This window comes from Chanos chanos, chromosome 7 (genome assembly GCF_902362185.1).
Source record: "Chanos chanos chromosome 7, fChaCha1.1, whole genome shotgun sequence".
Taxonomy (NCBI): domain Eukaryota; kingdom Metazoa; phylum Chordata; class Actinopteri; order Gonorynchiformes; family Chanidae; genus Chanos; species Chanos chanos.
The window spans coordinates 9,981,789-10,000,493 of record NC_044501.1 but is presented as its reverse complement, the minus strand read 5'-3'; the positions used below and the strand labels follow the sequence as shown (position 1 = coordinate 10,000,493).

At 41.5% G+C, this 18,705-nt stretch overlaps 3 protein-coding genes across 4 annotated transcripts; 1 reads left to right on the top strand and 2 right to left on the bottom strand.

Annotated features, from left to right (window-relative positions):
- Positions 1 to 1,625: 1,625 nt before the first annotated feature.
- Positions 1,626 to 2,961, bottom strand: cnrip1a (cannabinoid receptor interacting protein 1a). Its single transcript, XM_030780868.1, has 3 exons — positions 2,783 to 2,961; positions 2,018 to 2,162; positions 1,626 to 1,790 (listed from the first exon to the last, which is right to left on the bottom strand). Exons 1-3 carry the CDS (start codon positions 2,959 to 2,961, stop codon positions 1,626 to 1,628), a joined length of 489 nt encoding a protein of 162 aa, XP_030636728.1.
- Positions 2,962 to 3,635: 674 nt separating this feature from the next.
- fbxo48 (F-box protein 48) lies at positions 3,636 to 6,303 on the bottom strand. Of its 2 annotated transcripts, XM_030779945.1 has the most exons (3): positions 6,233 to 6,303; positions 5,014 to 5,356; positions 3,636 to 4,442 (listed from the first exon to the last, which is right to left on the bottom strand). In XM_030779945.1, exons 2-3 carry the CDS (start codon positions 5,317 to 5,319, stop codon positions 4,281 to 4,283), a joined length of 468 nt encoding a protein of 155 aa, XP_030635805.1. In that variant the 5' UTR covers positions 5,320 to 5,356; positions 6,233 to 6,303; the 3' UTR covers positions 3,636 to 4,280. The 2 variants fall into 2 exon arrangements, with proteins under 2 accessions (XP_030635805.1, XP_030635806.1); XM_030779946.1 differs by lacking the exon at positions 6,233 to 6,303 and having other exon boundaries at positions 5,014 to 5,510.
- A 717-nt stretch (positions 6,304 to 7,020) lies between these two features.
- Positions 7,021 to 18,469, top strand: aplf (aprataxin and PNKP like factor). Its single transcript, XM_030778945.1, has 10 exons — positions 7,021 to 7,113; positions 7,640 to 7,711; positions 8,375 to 8,535; positions 9,450 to 9,612; positions 9,892 to 10,021; positions 13,296 to 13,480; positions 14,079 to 14,416; positions 15,547 to 15,669; positions 15,982 to 16,028; positions 18,279 to 18,469. Exons 1-10 carry the CDS (start codon positions 7,021 to 7,023, stop codon positions 18,467 to 18,469), a joined length of 1,503 nt encoding a protein of 500 aa, XP_030634805.1.
- The last annotated feature ends 236 nt before the right edge of the window (positions 18,470 to 18,705 follow it).

Below are 18,705 nucleotides of genomic sequence, written 5' to 3'. Positions count from 1 at the left end.
GATTTGAAAAGCCTGCATTTCTGTTCAGTAATATTTAAAAACGTATTTGGTGAACATCCTTTCCTCATTATATATGCATGATAAAGTCTTTGTTTTGCCCGTTTTTGCTTTTAACCAGAATAGACAATAGTACACAGTGAACCGGGATTTCAGAGTTAGCAGGAGGACATAAAGTGAAAAGGCAAAATGGTTTATGAAGGGAAGTGGTAGCAACATTACTATTTAATTTTGCAACAAAGATCTAGCCTACAAAAGTAGCCACAGCTTCCAAAATGTTCGTATTTCACGGCACAGAATTGCATTTTTTGTCATCATTACTCTAAGACTAATAGCAGTACTGTGCACTATAACTGAGCAATGTGTTGTACATGGTTTGTTGTGTTAATGCATAATAAGAAGAGTCATTACCAGGCAATGTGTTATTTTATATTTTTACAAAACAAATCAATATTTTGGCTCAAAGTCACTCTGTGATTGATAAAATACAAAAAAATAAATAAATAAAACAAGTCAGAAAACGTTCACGCGACCAAAGAAACCATCACATAAGTAAACAGATACGTTAATGCATAAAAGCATACAGTTAAACAATATGATATAACCAGAGATTTTTAAGTCCAGTTTTCCAATACTTCGATGAACAAATCTGAATTTGTGCTATGAGGAAGTAGGCAAATTAGATGGGGCGATCAAGCCGAAAAACAGGGTAAAATGTATACCAGGAAGAATTTTTAAATATCCATTCACACAATATTTAAATACTCACATCAAAGTATATTATTCATTTATCATCAATGCTGGTCCCAGAAGACCATAAAATAGGCAGATCTTCATTGTATTACTTTAACATGTTAACTGAGAATGTATAATAATTAGTATTCAGCACCCATAAGCATCGTAGAGTACTGCCCTCTTCTAATACAGTAGATAGCAGGGATAAATGTGTGCCTACAGTAAGGCTTCAGCACTGAACCATTGCTAAAGAGAGGTTCTTTCTTACTGTAACAATTACAGGGCTGTATATGTGAGGGGGAACCAATTTGTTGAGAGCAGTCAATTAGATAAACACAACATACGACAACACGAAGGCAAGAATAAACAGAGAATACTGTCACTAATAACCAGGTAATGGATGAACAGACAGTGCTGCTTGGAGAGTTGTGGTCCTTATTTATGTCACTCGTATATATGTTAAATCTGTATTTACCAGGAAAAAAGTAATTGCACAGGGAAACTGGGGACTACTTCTGAGAATGGCATGCTACAACAACCTGCTATGACCCCTCCACAACAGAGCTGTAGATCTGCTTAATGGTTCATAAGTCAAAGGTCATGTCAGTCCTCTCCACTGCTTCTTTAACACACAAAACATCAGAGCAGTGGTCAGTCCACTGTCAATAGAGTCAGTTCAGGCAACAGCCGTAAAATCCAACTCATCAGGTTCCCATATTCGGTCACTAGGAATCATGCGATTCGTCTGACTAAACTGACTAAGCTGAAAATGAAAATGAGACCAACTCGGAAAAGCACCCGTCTAACACATATAAGCCCTGTGATATTTGCAGTATGTTCAGTGACTCTCCTGTGCTTGGTTTTTTTCGTATTGCATGGCTGGGCAGGACTCCTCACAGGAAGACCTCTTTATTAATCCACATGAGGCTACGGGTCTCATTGGGCTTTGCCTCATACTCGATGCAGTTGAAGTTGTTCCCAAACTGGCAGTGCTCCCTCTTGTAGTAATTGTAGTACTTCACTTGCCATACTGTCTCAAAGACGCCAGCATCCTTGAACTGAAAAGAAAGAAAGAAAGAAAGGAAGAAAGAAAGAAAGAAAGAAAGAAAGAATTAAGAAAAAGATGTATTTTTCAATATTAAATTATTGTAAGGAAAGGACAACGTGTGAACGATTCCAGTTTCTGCCACAAGTTACCCCTCTTTCTGACACTGAAGAATGTAAAACTGCCCAATTCCAGAGCAACTTCATCGACTGAACTGTGTCACACGCAGCTTTACCTCACCTGTATGGAGACTTGCACGGGTTGTCTCTCCCCGCTCTTGGTGTGCGGCACGCCTTCGGTGTCATAGTTGCCCACATACACAACTGATTCATCGTCCTTGGATTGCTGCTCCAGAGGAAAGTTCACACTGCCTATGCCCATTGTGCTAGAAATCCCATTAAACATATACATACAATCAGATAATGTCTTTAAGAGACGGGAGGTCTGACTCCACCCAAAACAAGCTCACGATACCATTTTAGAGAAATAAGCTACTGTAATTTCAAAATTGGGGGGAAAAAAAGGTAGAAAAATTGCAGGTGTAACCCGATTCAGCAGACAGAGAGGCAGCCTGTTATTCTACACCCAGTTACATGAACAATACATACGTATACGGATAAAACGTGCTTCTTTTAGGGTATTTCCCCCCCACGCATATATTCTATGCTTTTGCGCTATGGGCTAGCGTATGACATCCTAAACGCAGTGGTGAGACTGAATGTATACCGACTGTATGAAAATGGAGGGACACGCCTATGCTAGACCGATATAACTGACGGAAAAAAGAAAGCCGAACACGACCCAAAATATTTCGTTAATCCAAAAAATAACGTATAATCACCAAGAAGTCTCAGGTGCATCTCACTGCGCGGTACCAGAATGACACAAATTGGCCTGAACGTGCATAGCGGGGAGCGCAGAACGTTATCAAAGAATCGGATTTTACCCACTGCATTTTTTCTTCATATATTCATAAATGAATTGCAAAATAGCCCAGTTACTTACGTGGCCTCCGCATTCCCTGGTTTGATGATAACCTCTATTTTATATTTCGACCCTGTTAGCAATTTGATTGTTCTGCTCTGACCGAACCTTGTCCCATCAACTTTGAAAAATACTGGACCATCGTTCGGTTGGATCTTTAGAGAAACGCTAATGGTTATGACTGGTGGAACGTCGGCCATAATTCAATAATGTTTTACTTCGCCTTTTTTCTAGGTTCCCCGTAATTAAAGGGATAGCCAAAGGTCCACGGCTGCTGTGGTGAAGCTCCCGTGACAGCCTACCAGTGGCTAAGGATGCTGTGACGTGTTCACGCGGAGAAAACCGTTTCCTGATACACTACGCACCCCTACATTGTCACTGAGGCAAATATAATCTCTTAACCCCATCGAATGTAATCCACTGAATCCTCTCATTCGGAGCCCTTGATAAAGTGAGTAAACATTGTATTCAAGAAAAGGCAACGGCCCTCACAAAGTGGCACTTTCACGATGTTATACGCAGAAGCTGACAAAATTAATACATTTATTTTAATTTGAATACAGGTCATCCGTAAATTCAGCACCAAAGATATTACTTCGGTGTATGCTCGGTTTTGAAAAGATGAGTTCAAGCGAACCGTTTCGACAAATTTCATGCTCTGTCCATAGTGCTGAATGTCAGAACACATTTCCTCTGCTGAACGTCGTTGAACCGAGGTCTTCAAATACGTTCAGCAAATGAAAGATGTAAGACAGGCCAAAGGTGTCCGTCCAAAGCGGGCGTGACATCCCAGTCACATTAAAGCTCTTTATCTGCAATATCAGAATTTATTTTATATCACAGAAAAAAGAAAAATGACACGTCAACTCACATGAGCACAAATGATCTTTTGTTTAATGCTTTTCTATTGATTGAACAATTTTAAGAGAAATGTTTGCAGCATTGTTTTATATAAAAGAAACTAAAATAATATGATGAGAAAAGTCTTAGCTTATGGGTGTTACTTTGCAAAGTGGTATATTCCTGCAAGCCTGCAGGATTAAAAAAAAAAAAAAAAACACGATAAAGAGAAATTGCAAATAAATTTGTATGGACCTCAACCCTCAGGCAGTTTTGGCGTTAGTAATCAATACTAGATTGATAATCACATCATAACTTTCTGTCAGTATAAAACAGGTGACGTGTGAGACAATTTTCATTGAAAAATAATGATAATAACCATTCTAAAAATGTTAAATTCAGAATAAAAAAAAAAAACTGTTCAGGCACAGTATCATCCCAGATGTCCTGACCCTCACTCTACTTTGATCAGTTCGTTCATAATTCCGAAACCACAAACACATAAAATATTTACACAATCACTCCGTCATTGGAAATCAACTAAAATTGTCCTTGTCCACACGACACACGATATCAGCAAGTGCTTTGGGCATGACTGAATTCAGTTTTAAGACCCTCGTATATTTTCATTCATTCCACATGATCGCAGCTGTCTTTTTTTTTTTTTTCTTTTTTTGTGCTATCTTTCCAGCTCCGCTTCCAGGATCTCCCCCCAGGTCTCTACATCCAGTGGACACATGCTGTTGGCTGGAAGCTCTTCCGCCGCGTGGATATTGCTGTAACGTCCCTTTAGCCAGTTCCTCTTCACGCGGCCCTTCCTGTAGTTACGCACTAGTGTGACCTGACAGACAAGAAAACACATTCAAACAACCGTAGTAATCACGCAAAGCAAAACACAAAGCATTATGTGTATTTGAACTGTTCTGATTTCACCCTAAGACAGAGTGACTGCAGTTTCTTTTGAAATTTTTGGGTAGAAAATGAGTGTGACACAAGTATTCATACATACATACTAAATACATACCGGCATATATATAAATACATATTTGCACAAACATATCCAGGCTATAGTTTTAGTTTTGCATTCATGTTGGAACAGCTCATCTGCATTGTGAGGCACACAGAGACTTGATTAAGACCCTCACACACACAGCTACATATTACAGAGGGATCATCATAGCACCAGTGACACACTGGATCCCTGCTACATTTAGCATTGTGTAAATGAATCTGAATTTGAGCTGATGATGTCTGACATCACACATACACACTTCTTAGATTTCTACAAACTAGGACAAAGCAAACATACAGACTAACTCATAGACTTACGGGATCTGTAGGCCTGTGTCACGTGATGTCAAACACATCGTACATATATATATTACAGGGGCACTGTACGTGCAGAAATATACCTTCCATGAGTACCCGTTTTGTCTGTCCCCGTTGACCTCTCTGTGACACACTGCCATCATAGACTGGCAGTGGCTCCTCCACAAGTGGTCACTCTTCTCAATGATGTCATTCCACTGTTTACACGTCAGCGACGCGCTGCACAGGCTTCTGACATCCAGCTCGCTGAAGATTTTTAAACTCATTTCTGTGGGCAGTGCCTCGGCAAAGTTTTGCTTGGAAGCGTCGTCAGCAAAAATCAGGGACAGGGAAGGTCTTCCCTGGTAGATCTGACAAGTGCAGGTGTCTCTTTTCCAGTCATACTGCATAGCTCTGTGACCCTGCTGCTTCAGGTCAGCAGGGGGCCTTCATAAAATGAGACTAAATTTAGGCAATAATGCGAGGCATAAATAGTTAAGGCCGCATATGCAAGATAGAACTGAATACAGCCGTGGTATGAGTGAACCTTCAATACAGAGCAAACTCCCGTCTCTGGTAATTTATCTAGTAACGATCAAATTTCTTTTTTTTTTTTTTTCGGAAGTATTTATCTGTATATTTTGAGGTTTCAGATATTCAGTCACAGAAATAGTTGATATTCCTAATTTAATCGGCCAACTAGAATTAAGACTGTTACTTAATTGAGTCTGCTAGCTATAACATGTCTCCTTTTTACGTTTCTGCGATAATTAAAGAAGAAAATGTGATAGTCAGGGGATCAGAAAAATGTGAAGTGTCAATAATTGTAAATTTACTGGACACTCTCAAGATGTGGGACAAAAGAAAAATAGGGAACTGTCAGAATGTATATGTTGCCTCATAAACTGTCAATATTTACGCCCCATATGTTTCGTCATCTCTGTCACTGGCCACTATCATGTTGCCAATCATAACCTCCCTCATTCAGATTGCGAAATCTCTCTGCACCCACACGCAACAAAAAAAAAAAAAAAAAAAAGAAGAAGAAGAACGTGAATGCTATCTTTTAAAGGGAAACGAGTTGCTGAAAAATTGCAAATGAGATAAATTCGTTCACTTGTAGCTGAGCCAAGTATGTGTCTAATCTATTTGGTATTGTTAACAGAATGGCGTAAAGCAGTTTTCGAGGGTTCGCTGACGTTGCACTAGTCTCACATTTTTGCCATCAAGTTTCGAACAACGTTCCTATAAAACATTTCTTACTGTAAGAATCACGTTATAACGTTCAGTGTGGTTTAAATAAAGTATCAAAAGGCTTATTACCCCCGAAAAACGATCCTCTTCTCAACCTGACAGCTGACGGTTTAAATGCCCAGTTCAAATGTTGTTTATTTACGATAATGACGTCCTTACAACGCCTAGCATAGCTGCGCATGCGCAAATATAAATAGCGTGCTCAATGGCAGTTTCGAAATCAACAAATCATAGGTTGATAGACAAATACTAGAATTTTTTTCTAAAGACATATTTTATGTCCATGTAATGCTGGATAATAGAGTTGTGCACGAACAATCAAAGAGAAAACGCACTGTTTATCTTCACGCATGCTCAGACCACTCCCCGGAAGTTCTTCATGCGAAATGTGAAACTGACCCGTGATACCAAAATATGATATATTTTTAAAGTTTATGCCTCATGCACTCAAGCCACCACGAAGGTGCATACACTACATTATGAAATGGGCAAAATCTTTCACATGTAAACAAGGGAAAGCTGCATGCTGACCGGGGATCAGTGTAAAGGTAAATAATGTGAAATGCTGTAGTAATGCTAAATTGCTATAGTTGCAAATTTATAAACGTGCACGAGAGCCAACAGTTTTGTGGCTAGCGACCAGAGTTAGTGTTTTTGTCGCCTTGTTCAGAACAACCAAAAAAGACAAGGGTTCTCTCAGCATCACACTAAATGTAATAGTACAGAAATTAATTCCATTTAGTAAGGTAGTATCTGGTGAAGTCTGGGTTATTTGCATGTAAGTGTAAACGTCATAACACAATAAAACAAAAACTCTAGAACCCGCCCCCCCCCCCCCTCCCTTTTTTTTCTCACAGATGCCGGAGTTTAAGTTAGAGCCAGTGGACGGCGGAAATCATATAGACCTACCGCTTGGAGAGACTGTTTTGGGGAGAGGACCATTTCTCGGCGTGAGTCCTCTAATGCTGTATCTCTTTACAGGATATCTCTACATTTGTGCATTGTTGACCAGGGCACTGACACACATTTTTAAGGTCTTTTACTCCAGTTTGCATACAGATTCGGCTGAGGTAATTGCTAAATCACTCCTCCAGATGTCAGCCTAGTACAGCCTAACTGAATTCAGAATAGCTCTGAATTCAGAACAGTAGAACAGTAGCTCTGCAGTTCGTAGCCTTTTGAAAGGTAAATATTACTGACTTTTTGTTGACATTTTTGTGTATAATAGAGTTTTTCCAATTATTGCATCAACAATCCAGGGATGATTCCTAGAACAACAGAAAACCGTAACATATGAGACAGATCCTGTTAAAAAACAAACAAACAAACAAAACAAACAATGGACCCTCAGTATTTTAAAATCATCAAAGGCATCAGAATATAGCAAGAAAAAACATCTCTCCTACTCGTTGTCATCGTTCAAGTAACAGTTTATTTGGGTCATGGAAATGATTTGTCCTTTTATTCCTGTTTTAGGTGAATGACAAAAGGGTTTCAAGACACCATGGCATCCTGGAAAACTTGAATGGACAGCTGCATCTCAAACCTGTATGTTTACCTTTCAAAGTGTCATTTTCCATTGTGTCTTTTCAAACCTGTGATTGTTATTCTGTCGGTTTTGTGTGTCCGCCGCTTTGCTCCTTACACAGAGGAAGTGCTCTCTGAAGTCAAAACATCGGTGGGTTTTGAATTTCGCGAGACCATCTGGTCGTTCTTGTTTCAAGAGTTGTAATAGCCTCTTAGCCGTGTTCTCGCTATGCTGTTGATTGCCGTCGAGCATTTTTTGGGAAGGGTCATTGATCGTGGCTTCTCAAAATCATGACATTCATGGTACTTTAAAAAAAAAAAAAAAAATCATCATCATTTTGGTTCTCCTTTGTACGACGGAGTACGCAGTTTCTCGAAATTGTTGAATCTGATCGAATTTGGACCCAGCGTTATGACTTTGGATTGATTGCGGTTTAAAGACTCAGTCTGCGGTTTTCAAATGTTGTGAGTTAAAGCTCTAGGTGCGTCTTCATTCATATCATTCTGAAGGTGCCACTGAAGAATAACACTTAAAGCTCTTCTGCGTTCAACTTACACTAAAAGCATCAATGTTCCTAGTCATCAGTTACCTCTTTTTAGCCCTATGGTGAGAGCTATGTCCCTTTGCTACAGGATGATGACTGTCGTGTAATAGTTGTCTTTTTTTTGACTTGTCCTTCATAGATACACCTGAACCCCTGCTTTAGTCTGGCATCTGTGGAGGACTCACCTCAGCCCCTGCCGAAAGATCAGTGGCACCAACTCCAGCCAGGGGACATATTCTCCCTCCTCCCCGGGAAGTACATCTACAGAGTCGTTGCCAATGACGACGAAGGAACCCAAAGGTGACTGCTCATTATGTCAAGTCACTAATAAACTCAGTCAAGCCTCTTAATGTTTGTTAAAGTAATTCACAAAGAGATCTGCTGAATAAATGATTTAGCTTGGGGCAAGAAAACCAATTTCATCCCACGTTTGAATTAGAAATAGTGTTGGTATGCTAGAGTGAATTGTGAGGTTAGGTGAACCACCCCCCTCCCAAAAAAAAGGTGTTGAATGACATTGAAAGGTGTTATCGATAATTTACTATCGAGCACTAACTTTCCCTGCCTCATCGTTATCAGAGCAGTAAAAAAGTCATTGTGCTTTGAGATCTCATTCACAGTTGACGGAGTCCAGTACCACTTTCTAGATGGTACAGTCAGTGTTAATCATCATAAAGATAGGTTTCTGACTCCATACTGCGCCAGAATACTGCAATAACGCACGCAGGCAGTTGGGAGAGAGAGATAAAGCCTGCTAAGTGGAGCTTTGCTAGGTCGTGACTAATTGATTTGGAAAGCGCTCATTTGCATCCATTTAAAAGTCAAGGCTTTCATCTGTGAAATGCAAGAATTAAGTGCTGCTTTCATTAAGTACCTCAGGGTCCAAGCCCGTGAATGATGCGTCGAGACGCGCTGGTCAGCGTCTCTGGAGGTTTAAATGTGGCCAAGCTACTGTTTTTACAGTCGATTTAAGAGGGTCAGCCGTCGTGTTTGAACTGTGCCATCTCTTACTGAAGTTTGGATTTGTAAAAGTTGTTCTCAAACCCATCCAAAGAAGCCGCGGTTCAGTGCATGAGTAAAGGTTCTATCAGAGAATGTTGATCATGCAGTTGAAAGGAAGTTGAACGTGATCCCATAATACTCAGTGACGTCATAGAACGTTCCAGGCTAAGACTGCTCTGGTCCCTGTTCTGTGCTATCTTTGATCCGAACAGAAACAGTCAAAACCTTGAGGTTCTGGAAGACTGTTCTACGCCAGCAGCCTCCAACCCCCAGGTCAAGACACCCATTTTGGCCTCTCAGGGCTCGACCCTTAGAGCTAGCACTGAAGAGAGAGAGAAAGATGAACAAATTCACACTCCTGCTTCAACAAACCAGGTATGAGTCAACATGTGTTTATTTTAGTTCATCCAGTCTTTATTGATTTCTAGTGTTTCCTGACTGGTGTAAAACAACAATCAATGCTCCGAGACAATAATTATAATTATCCAAATAATTTGAGTTTAAATATAATAATTTAGATTTAATTGAAATGATACTTGTTACACAATAGAGGTTTTACAATAATATTGCTAATATTGCAGAGCTGAAAGATTTTTCAGGACTGGCATTATTGCTGTTACCGTTAAGGTAAACATCTCTGCCTCCGACATTTAGATTGACAGCGAGACGCCTTCGTCGAGAAAAAGTGAAGAAAAGGCATCGCCGCAACAGAGAAGAAAAAGAGAACTGCCCGCATGGATGATTGGATCTGCCCCTTGTGTCCAAAGCCCATCAACTGCAAAGGGTGTGTTTCCATGGCAACAGAACCCCCTCACTCCCAACTGTCACTTCGAGTTGGTTATCACAGAAACATCTTGGTCCTTCTGGCCCTGGCCAGAGATTCAGCCCAAGTGGCAGAGTTTAAGCTTATCTTGCATGATTTGACCTTACGAGCTTAACACGTTGACCTTTTTTTCCCAGACGTTATTCCGTTCTAGAACTGAACTGAACTAATTCATCTTTTCATTTATACTGGCTCTCTTTGCATAGGTTGGACCTGGGAATGAATCTAAGGTTTTGTCTGTGTCTACCTGCTCGGCGTTGTGTGACACAGTTAGCGACGGTAATCATAGGAATTGCATTCATAATAGCGGCCATGACAACAGCAACAACGACAGCAACAATGCTAAACAATGTCGGTTATATAAGAAAGCTTTAATGCAAATGTCTCAGCCTGATCGCCTTCACAGATAAAGTAGCGTTTGAGACGGTTCATTTAAAATGGTTATGAAATGTGGACGAAGGAACACTCTTGATAATAACGTGACAAAAAGCGTTTGTGAATCAGAGACAGAAAAAAGGCAATAAAACGCGTCAATATCAGAGTGAAAACTGAGACTCAGATAAAAAAAACGAAGTCTCGGAGAAAGTCTTATCGACGACGCACAATACGTTTCTGTAGTGCACTGAACTGTGTGCTACACACAGCTTTAAGGCACGTGATTGCCGGTCCTTCCCCACAGTTTGTGGCAGTATTGATATTGATTTATCTGGCGGTGAATCTGCACCCGCCCCCCCGAACAACCCCGTGGTTTTATGTCAGCTTCAGAACAGCTTTTCAGCTTTTCTCCCGCCTAAAAGGTACAGCGGCATAGCAACGGCTTCGAACCAGAGGGATATCATGAGACGTAGAGCTATTGTCAATCAGCAACTTTAATTTGAAAGGGGGGGAAGGGGGGAACAAACAATAATTACAAGTTAGGTTGTTGCTATGGTAACGGCATTCCGAAGAAGAGCACCGTCGTATGGGTGAAAGCGCACAAAAGACGCAGATGTGGTGTCGGATACCGTATCTGAAAGGAATTTTTGTTTCCCGTATCTGACGTCGCTCGTAGTCCTTTTTTTTGCATGAAAGAGTCGGAAGAGTGCTAAAACAAACAAACAAACAAACAAACAAGCAAACAAAAACAGTTCTTATTATTTATCATTTAAGACGGCTGACACGTAGCTGTTAATTAGTGGTAGTGAATCATTTATAAATGCTTCGTATGTGCTTAATTAATCTTTTCTGTATGTTCCGTGTAGCTGCATCGTGTATATCAAGAGTGGACATAAACTAATATGTGAACACTTTTGTCACTGAGGCGAAATTTTACAAGAATTTGCTCGAGCGAATGCGTTTTTGTCTGTATAGTTTTCATTTGCCAGCGTGACCTTTCGCGAAGTGATTTTGTTTCACTAGTCCGACGGCCCGCCCTCTTTCGCCTAAAGTCGGCCATAAATGCGCCGCAAATGGAAACAGCTGTAGTGATTTTACAGGTAGATAAAATCTGAGCCTCTCAAATATCCATTTTCCTCTGTCAGTCTCTCCTGTGCTCTCTACCAGGAAGAGAGGCCTATGTTTTCTTCTTCTTCTTCTTCTTTTTTTAAAGGTTATCTCTGCGTAATTGAACCGTCTGATTGCTTGTCACTGTAATTTCACAGCCACCTCAACTCAATTTTCCACTCATCTCTTGGACTAACGCCACAGTGCATTATGGGTAAGGGTTTTTACGGGGCGACCTAATGCAATGAAGTCGCTGAACTCGGTGCTTGGGTTTTGTCTGGAGTAGCCTGAAGAAAAGGGAGAGAGGCTAGTTTTGTGCTACCCAGTCTTTCCTACCCAGACTTCTTTTCTCTCTTTCTATCTTTTTTTTTTTTTTTTTTTTTTTTTTAAACTCCAGCAAACTCAGCTTACGTGAGCCTGGATGTGCGTCCGTCAGATGAGGGCTTGTCATTTTTGTGTGTACGAGAGTGTTTGGGGGGGGGGTGAACACGTTGTCTGCAGATGTTGTGGGATAGCTGGGCTTTGGGACGCAGGAAAGAGACAGGAAGGGGTTGAGGGAGTAAACTTTAAGGAATAAATCAACTGACAGGATTGGGGAGCTCCTCACCTCATTTTTTTTTTTTTCAAAACCACCCACGTACCCTTTGAACAAGACAGTAACGTCTCAACTAAGTGCTTTTTTTCCCCTGTTTCTGTCACGTACGTGCCGAGCGAGTTGAAGCGGCTGGGTTTGTGTGGGTATTCATTTTTAACCTCGTTCACGTTCAAGTGGTTTGTTTTTTTGGGATTTTTGGGATTGTAATTTTGTGATTGTGGTCGTGGGTTACTTTCTGTTTGGCTGTCTTTGATGTGCGTGCATGAGTGCATCCTTGTAGACGTTAAAGAGGCAATTTTGTGCTGAATGTCAGTGTGTGATGTGAGTGTGTGATGTGAGTGGGGGGGGGGGGGGGGGGGGGGGGGGGGGGGGGGGGGGGGGGGGGGGGGGGGGGGGGCTTACTCTAGTTGATAAGGTTTTTGGAATCAGCGGTCCACCTGTGGTTGTCGTTACCTATAGCGAGTCACGACCCGTGTGTCTGAGAAGAAGCACTGGCTCGCGCCCCCCCCCCCCCCCCCCCCCCCCCCGTTGTTTCTCTGGAAAGCTATGTAAGGCTGGCTGTGAGTGAATGGATCTGGCAAGCTGTTCCTTTTGTTTTTTTTTTTGTTTTTTTTTTCTTTTCTTTCCTAATGCTTTCGTGCGCCTCTTCAGAGGAACATTAATCTCTGCGTCTCTCCACGTTTAAGCTCACTGGGACGAAAGTACTCTTCTTACAGTCTCTCGGTTCTTCAGTGGTGCCCGTTATGCTGAAACTAAAACTGGTGTTCTGTGTTTGATATGATTAAGCAGATTTATGCAGCAGTGAAGGAGTGGAATAATTGTGAAATGATGGGCAAAAAAAAAACCCTTCTTGTTTTTCTTTTTTCCCCCCTTTTCTTTTGAAAAGCAAAGACTGAACATCTGACCTACATTTTCAGTTCAGCAGCGTTAAAAGACCAGAAGAGCAGAAAAGATACTCCAATAAAAAATAAAGTGAAAGGTTTTTTTTTTGTTTGTTTTTTTTTTGTTTAGGCCTAGCTTTTAGTGTCGAGGCATTGAGCGTTCCTAGCGTAGAATAAATTTGGGTCACTCTGATAAAATGCTAAATTGAAAGCTCCCTTCCAAGTGCCATTACAGAAGCTCATAAACTGACTCAGTCCCTGATTTAAAACTCTCCAGGAGGTGGAAAGAAGGCTCCAGCGCGACCTAACCCTGCGAAGGCCAAGCAAGACGGCCCCAAACGATCCAGGGCCGGGGTCCGGGTGTCTGATGAAGAGGCGTCAGAACACAGTGACGTGGAGAAGGCGCCCAGGAAGAGGGTGAGGAGAATTAAGAGTGACACAGAAGAGGAGTCGCAGAGACAGGTAGGGCTCACGGTAACTGATCTGGGTACAGTAGAGCTACTGACGATCGGGGCGTAGCGCAGTACGCTTTCAGATCTCGTGTTAACTGGCAAAGTATGGTTTATAATAACTGATCTGGGTACAGTAGCAGTCGTAGTAGTTATATACAACCGGTAGTTATTATGTAGGTGTCAAAACTTTTTTTTAATCCGGCTTTATGAAGACTGTAATGAGCTGTAATTGTAATTGTAATGTAATGTTAGTAATTGACTGGTGACAGTGGGCCAAGGCAGAGTAACTAACCAGGCAGTAGATTTACAGCAAACTCTTCACTTTTGAAAAAACCTATGTAATGCCACGAGCAATGCTTAGAGAACTGAAGCTCTTTGACTGAAATCGATCCAAGTCTGAGAAGAACTGCACACTGGCCGCTTTGATTGTGTTGCTTTATAGTTGGCTATCGAACTTTTTCATCCTTACCTTTAAAGCAAAGTTTCTCTTTAGCTGGAAGCAGTGGGAGTTTGGTTTGCTGGTGTCTTGAGCCCATCTGTAGAGCTGTTTTAAAGTGATAATGGGATGGAAGTATAGGTGAACCAGTCTTTTGTTTGGCCGTTTCAAGGTCAATGAGCCTTTGCCGAGTTGCGGAACAAGGGCGTTTGAAGACGAGATGAGCGATGAGTCTGACGGCGGCGACGCGGTCAGAGAAAAGCAAAGAAAGGAGGCGGAGAAAGAGATGGAAGGTGAAAGGCAAACGAAGAAGACAGCGGGCCGAACGAATCCCAAAGCCGGACGTTCGGAGAACGGATCGGAGGCAACGGGAGACTCGGAAAGCAATGAAAGAGCCTCGCAGAACGGGCAGAGGAATTCGAGGGTGAAGCAGTCAGAGGGCGCGTCAGGCAGCGCTGGTGTCAAAGGTCAGCAGAGGACGCCCTGTCCCTACGGCAGTTCCTGTTACAGGTACGTGACCATGACGACCACGCAACGAAAAGAATGACGGCATCGCATTCTTTTTTTCTTTTTTCTTTTTGATGTCCATCTGAACCAAAGAAAACCCTCTCGCTCAAACGTAAGTGCGTTCAACCAAATGCACAATCGAAGAGGGGTGGGGGGTATGGGGGGGCGGGGGGTGAGATTCCACGGGGCTGTAATTCAGTTTAAGGTCTGTGTTTGATCTCTTGTGTTTCATGTTGTTCATTTTCTTTGAAGATTAGATAAACCGTTTTTAGGCAGTATTTCTGATCGGATTCAGAAAGAGAGAGAAAAAAAATCTTTGTTCTTTATGTGGAACGTCATATAAATTTGACTTTGGTTCAAATTGGTTCCATGGCATTTATTGAATATCAAAGAGAAGAACAGATGCATTATGGCTTTTACCCAGGGCTTTAATGTCTCTTATTTTATTTTGTCAGACCGTAGCCAGAGGTTAATGGTCTTCACATGCACCGGAGACTGGGGTGAACTGGAGTGAACTGGGGTGCTCTCAAAACATTTGACATTGGGAAACTGTAATTACTGTCAAGTTAAGCACTGCGGAGTATTAAGACATTTTAGAGACCAATTTTCTGTGATGCCTCTAGCAGTGAACCATCAGTCTTACTGACTGACTGACTAAGCCTCCCTGACAATCCAGTGATATTAGAGTCTGGACACATGGTTGATTATAATATATTTTTTCCTCAAAAGGCTGTTTATTTATTGTGACAGCTCAGAAGGAGGAGGAGGGAGGGGGGGGGTTGCATTTTCTTTCTAAGGCGCAATATCAATTTACATGAAATAGGACAGAGCTTTTAGAAAGTTTGTCACTGCCTCCGTAATTGCTTTTGACATTCTGAGGATATGGGTTTTTTCTCCCATACATGCTTCTCCATTCTTGGAAAGGACCATTTTCATTGTTTTTCTCTCTCTCTCTGTCTCTCTCTCTCTGTCTCTCTCTCTCTCTCTCTCTCTCTCTCTCTTTCTCTCTCTCTTTCTCTCTGTCTCTCTCTCTCTCTCTCTCTCTCTCTCACATGCACACACTGCTCCTTCTTTATTTGAACTCTGTGTGATTTTCATATGTAGTTTTTTTTTCATATATGTTCTGACTTTAGGAAAAACCCAGTTCACTTTCAGGAGTGTAGTCACCCCGGTGATGATGACTACGAGGAAGAGCAGGCTGAGGATGATGAGGATGACGACAGACCTGAATGCCCCTATGGCACTGACTGCTACAGGTAAGACTCATGACATTGTATTTCAAGACTCAGCTTTACAGTTTTACCCAATTTTACACTCGTGGGTTTTTTTGTAGCCTTTAAATTATTCTCAGTGTTTTGATATATTTCAACCCAGTTATCAATTATGTACATTCGTATGTCAGATGTTTTACGCGATCAATCTGGCATGTCCCGTATTTATGCATATTTGTGCATATTCATGTGCTTGGATTAAGATAAAAGTGAATGTGAGTGAGTGTTTTTGAGACATGAAGAGCGTGTGTTGTATTATTTGTAACAGATACTACATATATTCTTTTTAACTTACAGGAAGAATCCACTACACAAGAAAGAGTACAAACACACCAAGCCACCAGGTTTGTGTGTGATATTACCATTTCTAAATATTGGGGGTTTTTTTTAAAATACTAGTCTTATTATGAAAATCAAGATAGGATTCATGCACATAGTTAAACTCAAGTTGGTCAGCGCGTTTTTTTTTTTTAAAACGACGGTGCGACCAGACGATCGCCCGCGTCTTATTTTTGGACTTCGCTCCGTGAAACGAAAAACAATCCGGGGATTGAATCGACTAAACAGAGGAATACGAGAGAACAAGAAGAATAAATACCACCTCATTTCTTCCCTCTCTCCTCAGTACTGTAACCAATTAAGAGCATATTGTCCCGGAGACAATAAACTGATGACAGCGTGTTACCGCGGGAGCCTGTCTCGCACGGCTGTAATTAAAATCACTTCTGTGATTAATGCCTCCTTTTTGGCTGCGTACGGTCTGGTCAAAGGGCAGAAATGTCGTTCCATGGCTGATGTTCCAGACTGTGTGTTGAGAGGCTTTGGCGTGCCGATTCAGACGCTGTCGTGATGAATGCGCCACAGACAGAGTGGGTCGTATCGAAGCCTAAGTCTTTAACAAACCTGTTCACCTGTTCTTTCTTTCTTTCTTTCTTTCTTTCTTTCTTTCTTTCTTTCTTTCTTTCTTTCTTTCTTTCAGTTGGCTTTCTGTTTGAATGTTGTTTTATGGCCAGGTCGACCTGTTTAATAGGAAAAAAAAAAATAGGTATAGAAAGTGCTTTTTCTGTGTGTCAGTTGTTGAATTGAACTCTATTCTGAGCCTGAACAATGGTGCAGAATAGAGCAAACGCTGAGATTCAGGCATTTGATTTGTCAGTGGAGTCTACCACCCAAAACATTGTCTGTCCTCTGCTCCCTATTCAGTGTTAACTATCCCCCTTCTCAGGGAAAGTGTTTGGCCTTATTCCTGTGATATTCTTTCTCTCTCTCTCTCTCGCTCTCTCTCTCTCTCTTCCCCCCTTCTCTCTGACCATCTGAAGTGTCAGACTCGGTGAGACGGCGTTTCTCTCTCTGCCAGGGGTTTTCTCTCCCAGGCAGTGAGATGAAATGAGAGGACATGAGCATTGGTTTGATGTCAGCTCTAATCCATTATTAACTCATTTACCACATACCCAAGCCAATGACCACGAAAGCTTTCCTGTCCCTGCCAAAGCAGGTCACTCAAAACATCCCCAGCATGGGTGATCTGTCCTGGTCACACACACGCACACACACACACACACACACACACACACACACACACACACACACACACACATATTCATAAATACTCATAAAGATGTAACCCACATACATTTGCGTACATTTATTTACTTGTTCACTTACCATACGAAAGAAGAAAACAGCCGACAGTATCAGCGGTTCATATTTGAGATGTTTGAGTGGTCAGTTTTATGCATATGTATAAGCAGCTCTAGCGAACTGAAGCGAGAGGAAGGAGTCGAGAACGGAATGGAAATTAGGATTCATGGCGAATCGGTTAGTTCCCTTTGAGCGAGCGACACGTTTGTGTAATTAAACACGTTCAAAAATCCTCCACGCCACACAGCGCCCCGACGAGTTTAAGAAGACCAGCGTTTTCCATGAATGAATGAAACAAGCATCATTAAAGTACAAGATAGCCACGCGCTTTCGACGACTTTAACCGAAAATTCTCAGTAAACGTCTTCAATGACAAAGTATCCACCACCTGTTTTCAGGGATCACGCTGTAACGCACAGTGAGACGGCTCAATCACGATCCATCTTAACTCAACCGCCGGTTTATTCTTGTTATGTGGAAACCGCTTTAATTCACTATCAAATGTGGGTCGCGGTTTGGTCCCTCAAATATTGGGGCTAAAATTTAGCGATGTTTTCTTGGCTTTGGAAGAGCGAGTTCCTGCATTAGAATCACACTCTGCTTTGGGCAGCGATTAGATGCGATGCTAGCCTAATTAATGTGGTTAGGAAAGGATTTTCTGCTTTTGTAAACTTTTGAATCTTTTACGGCGCCTCTGCCGATTTTTTAAAAAAAAAAAACGGCTGCAAATCTGAGCTGTTGTGTTTGAAAAATTAATTAAAAGAAAGTGCAAAAAAAAGGCCCACATCATGGCATGGAATATTTATAATTTCATGATGTCATTAATCATAAATTTGCAGTTCTACCGTTCCTGTGCCAACCTTTTTTTTTTTTTTAGTGTCACATTGTAATGGTCTAATCAAGAAAGATCACAGTGGCTATATTCAGAAAATCTTTTTTTGTTACTTCTGCAGCAAAGAGGTCTGTACCAAGTGAAGATGATGAAGAGGATGGTAATTACGATGACAGCTTCATCAACGATGACAGTGAGGAGGTTGATGAGGACTCTGATTACGTTCCTGACCAATCAGATGATAGCGAGAAGGAGGACATCAAACGGCTTCAGAAGGAGGCTGCTGCTTTTGTCAAGAGGAAGAGAAAGTGACGTCAGCAGTTCCTAACAGACGGAGAATTTTTCAGGGAGGTTTTGAGAGGCTTTACCGAAGCTGCCCCCCCCCCTTCCCTGCCTGGCCCCGAACGAAACCAATCAGAAACAAGCTCAGGTCCAACAAGACTGTCAACACCTGTCAAAAATTCTGCTTCCAAAAACTGATCAAAATGTTTTTCTGCTTTCTGCGTCTTTTTTTTTTTGTAATAAATGTAATCTGGTTTTATTATCGT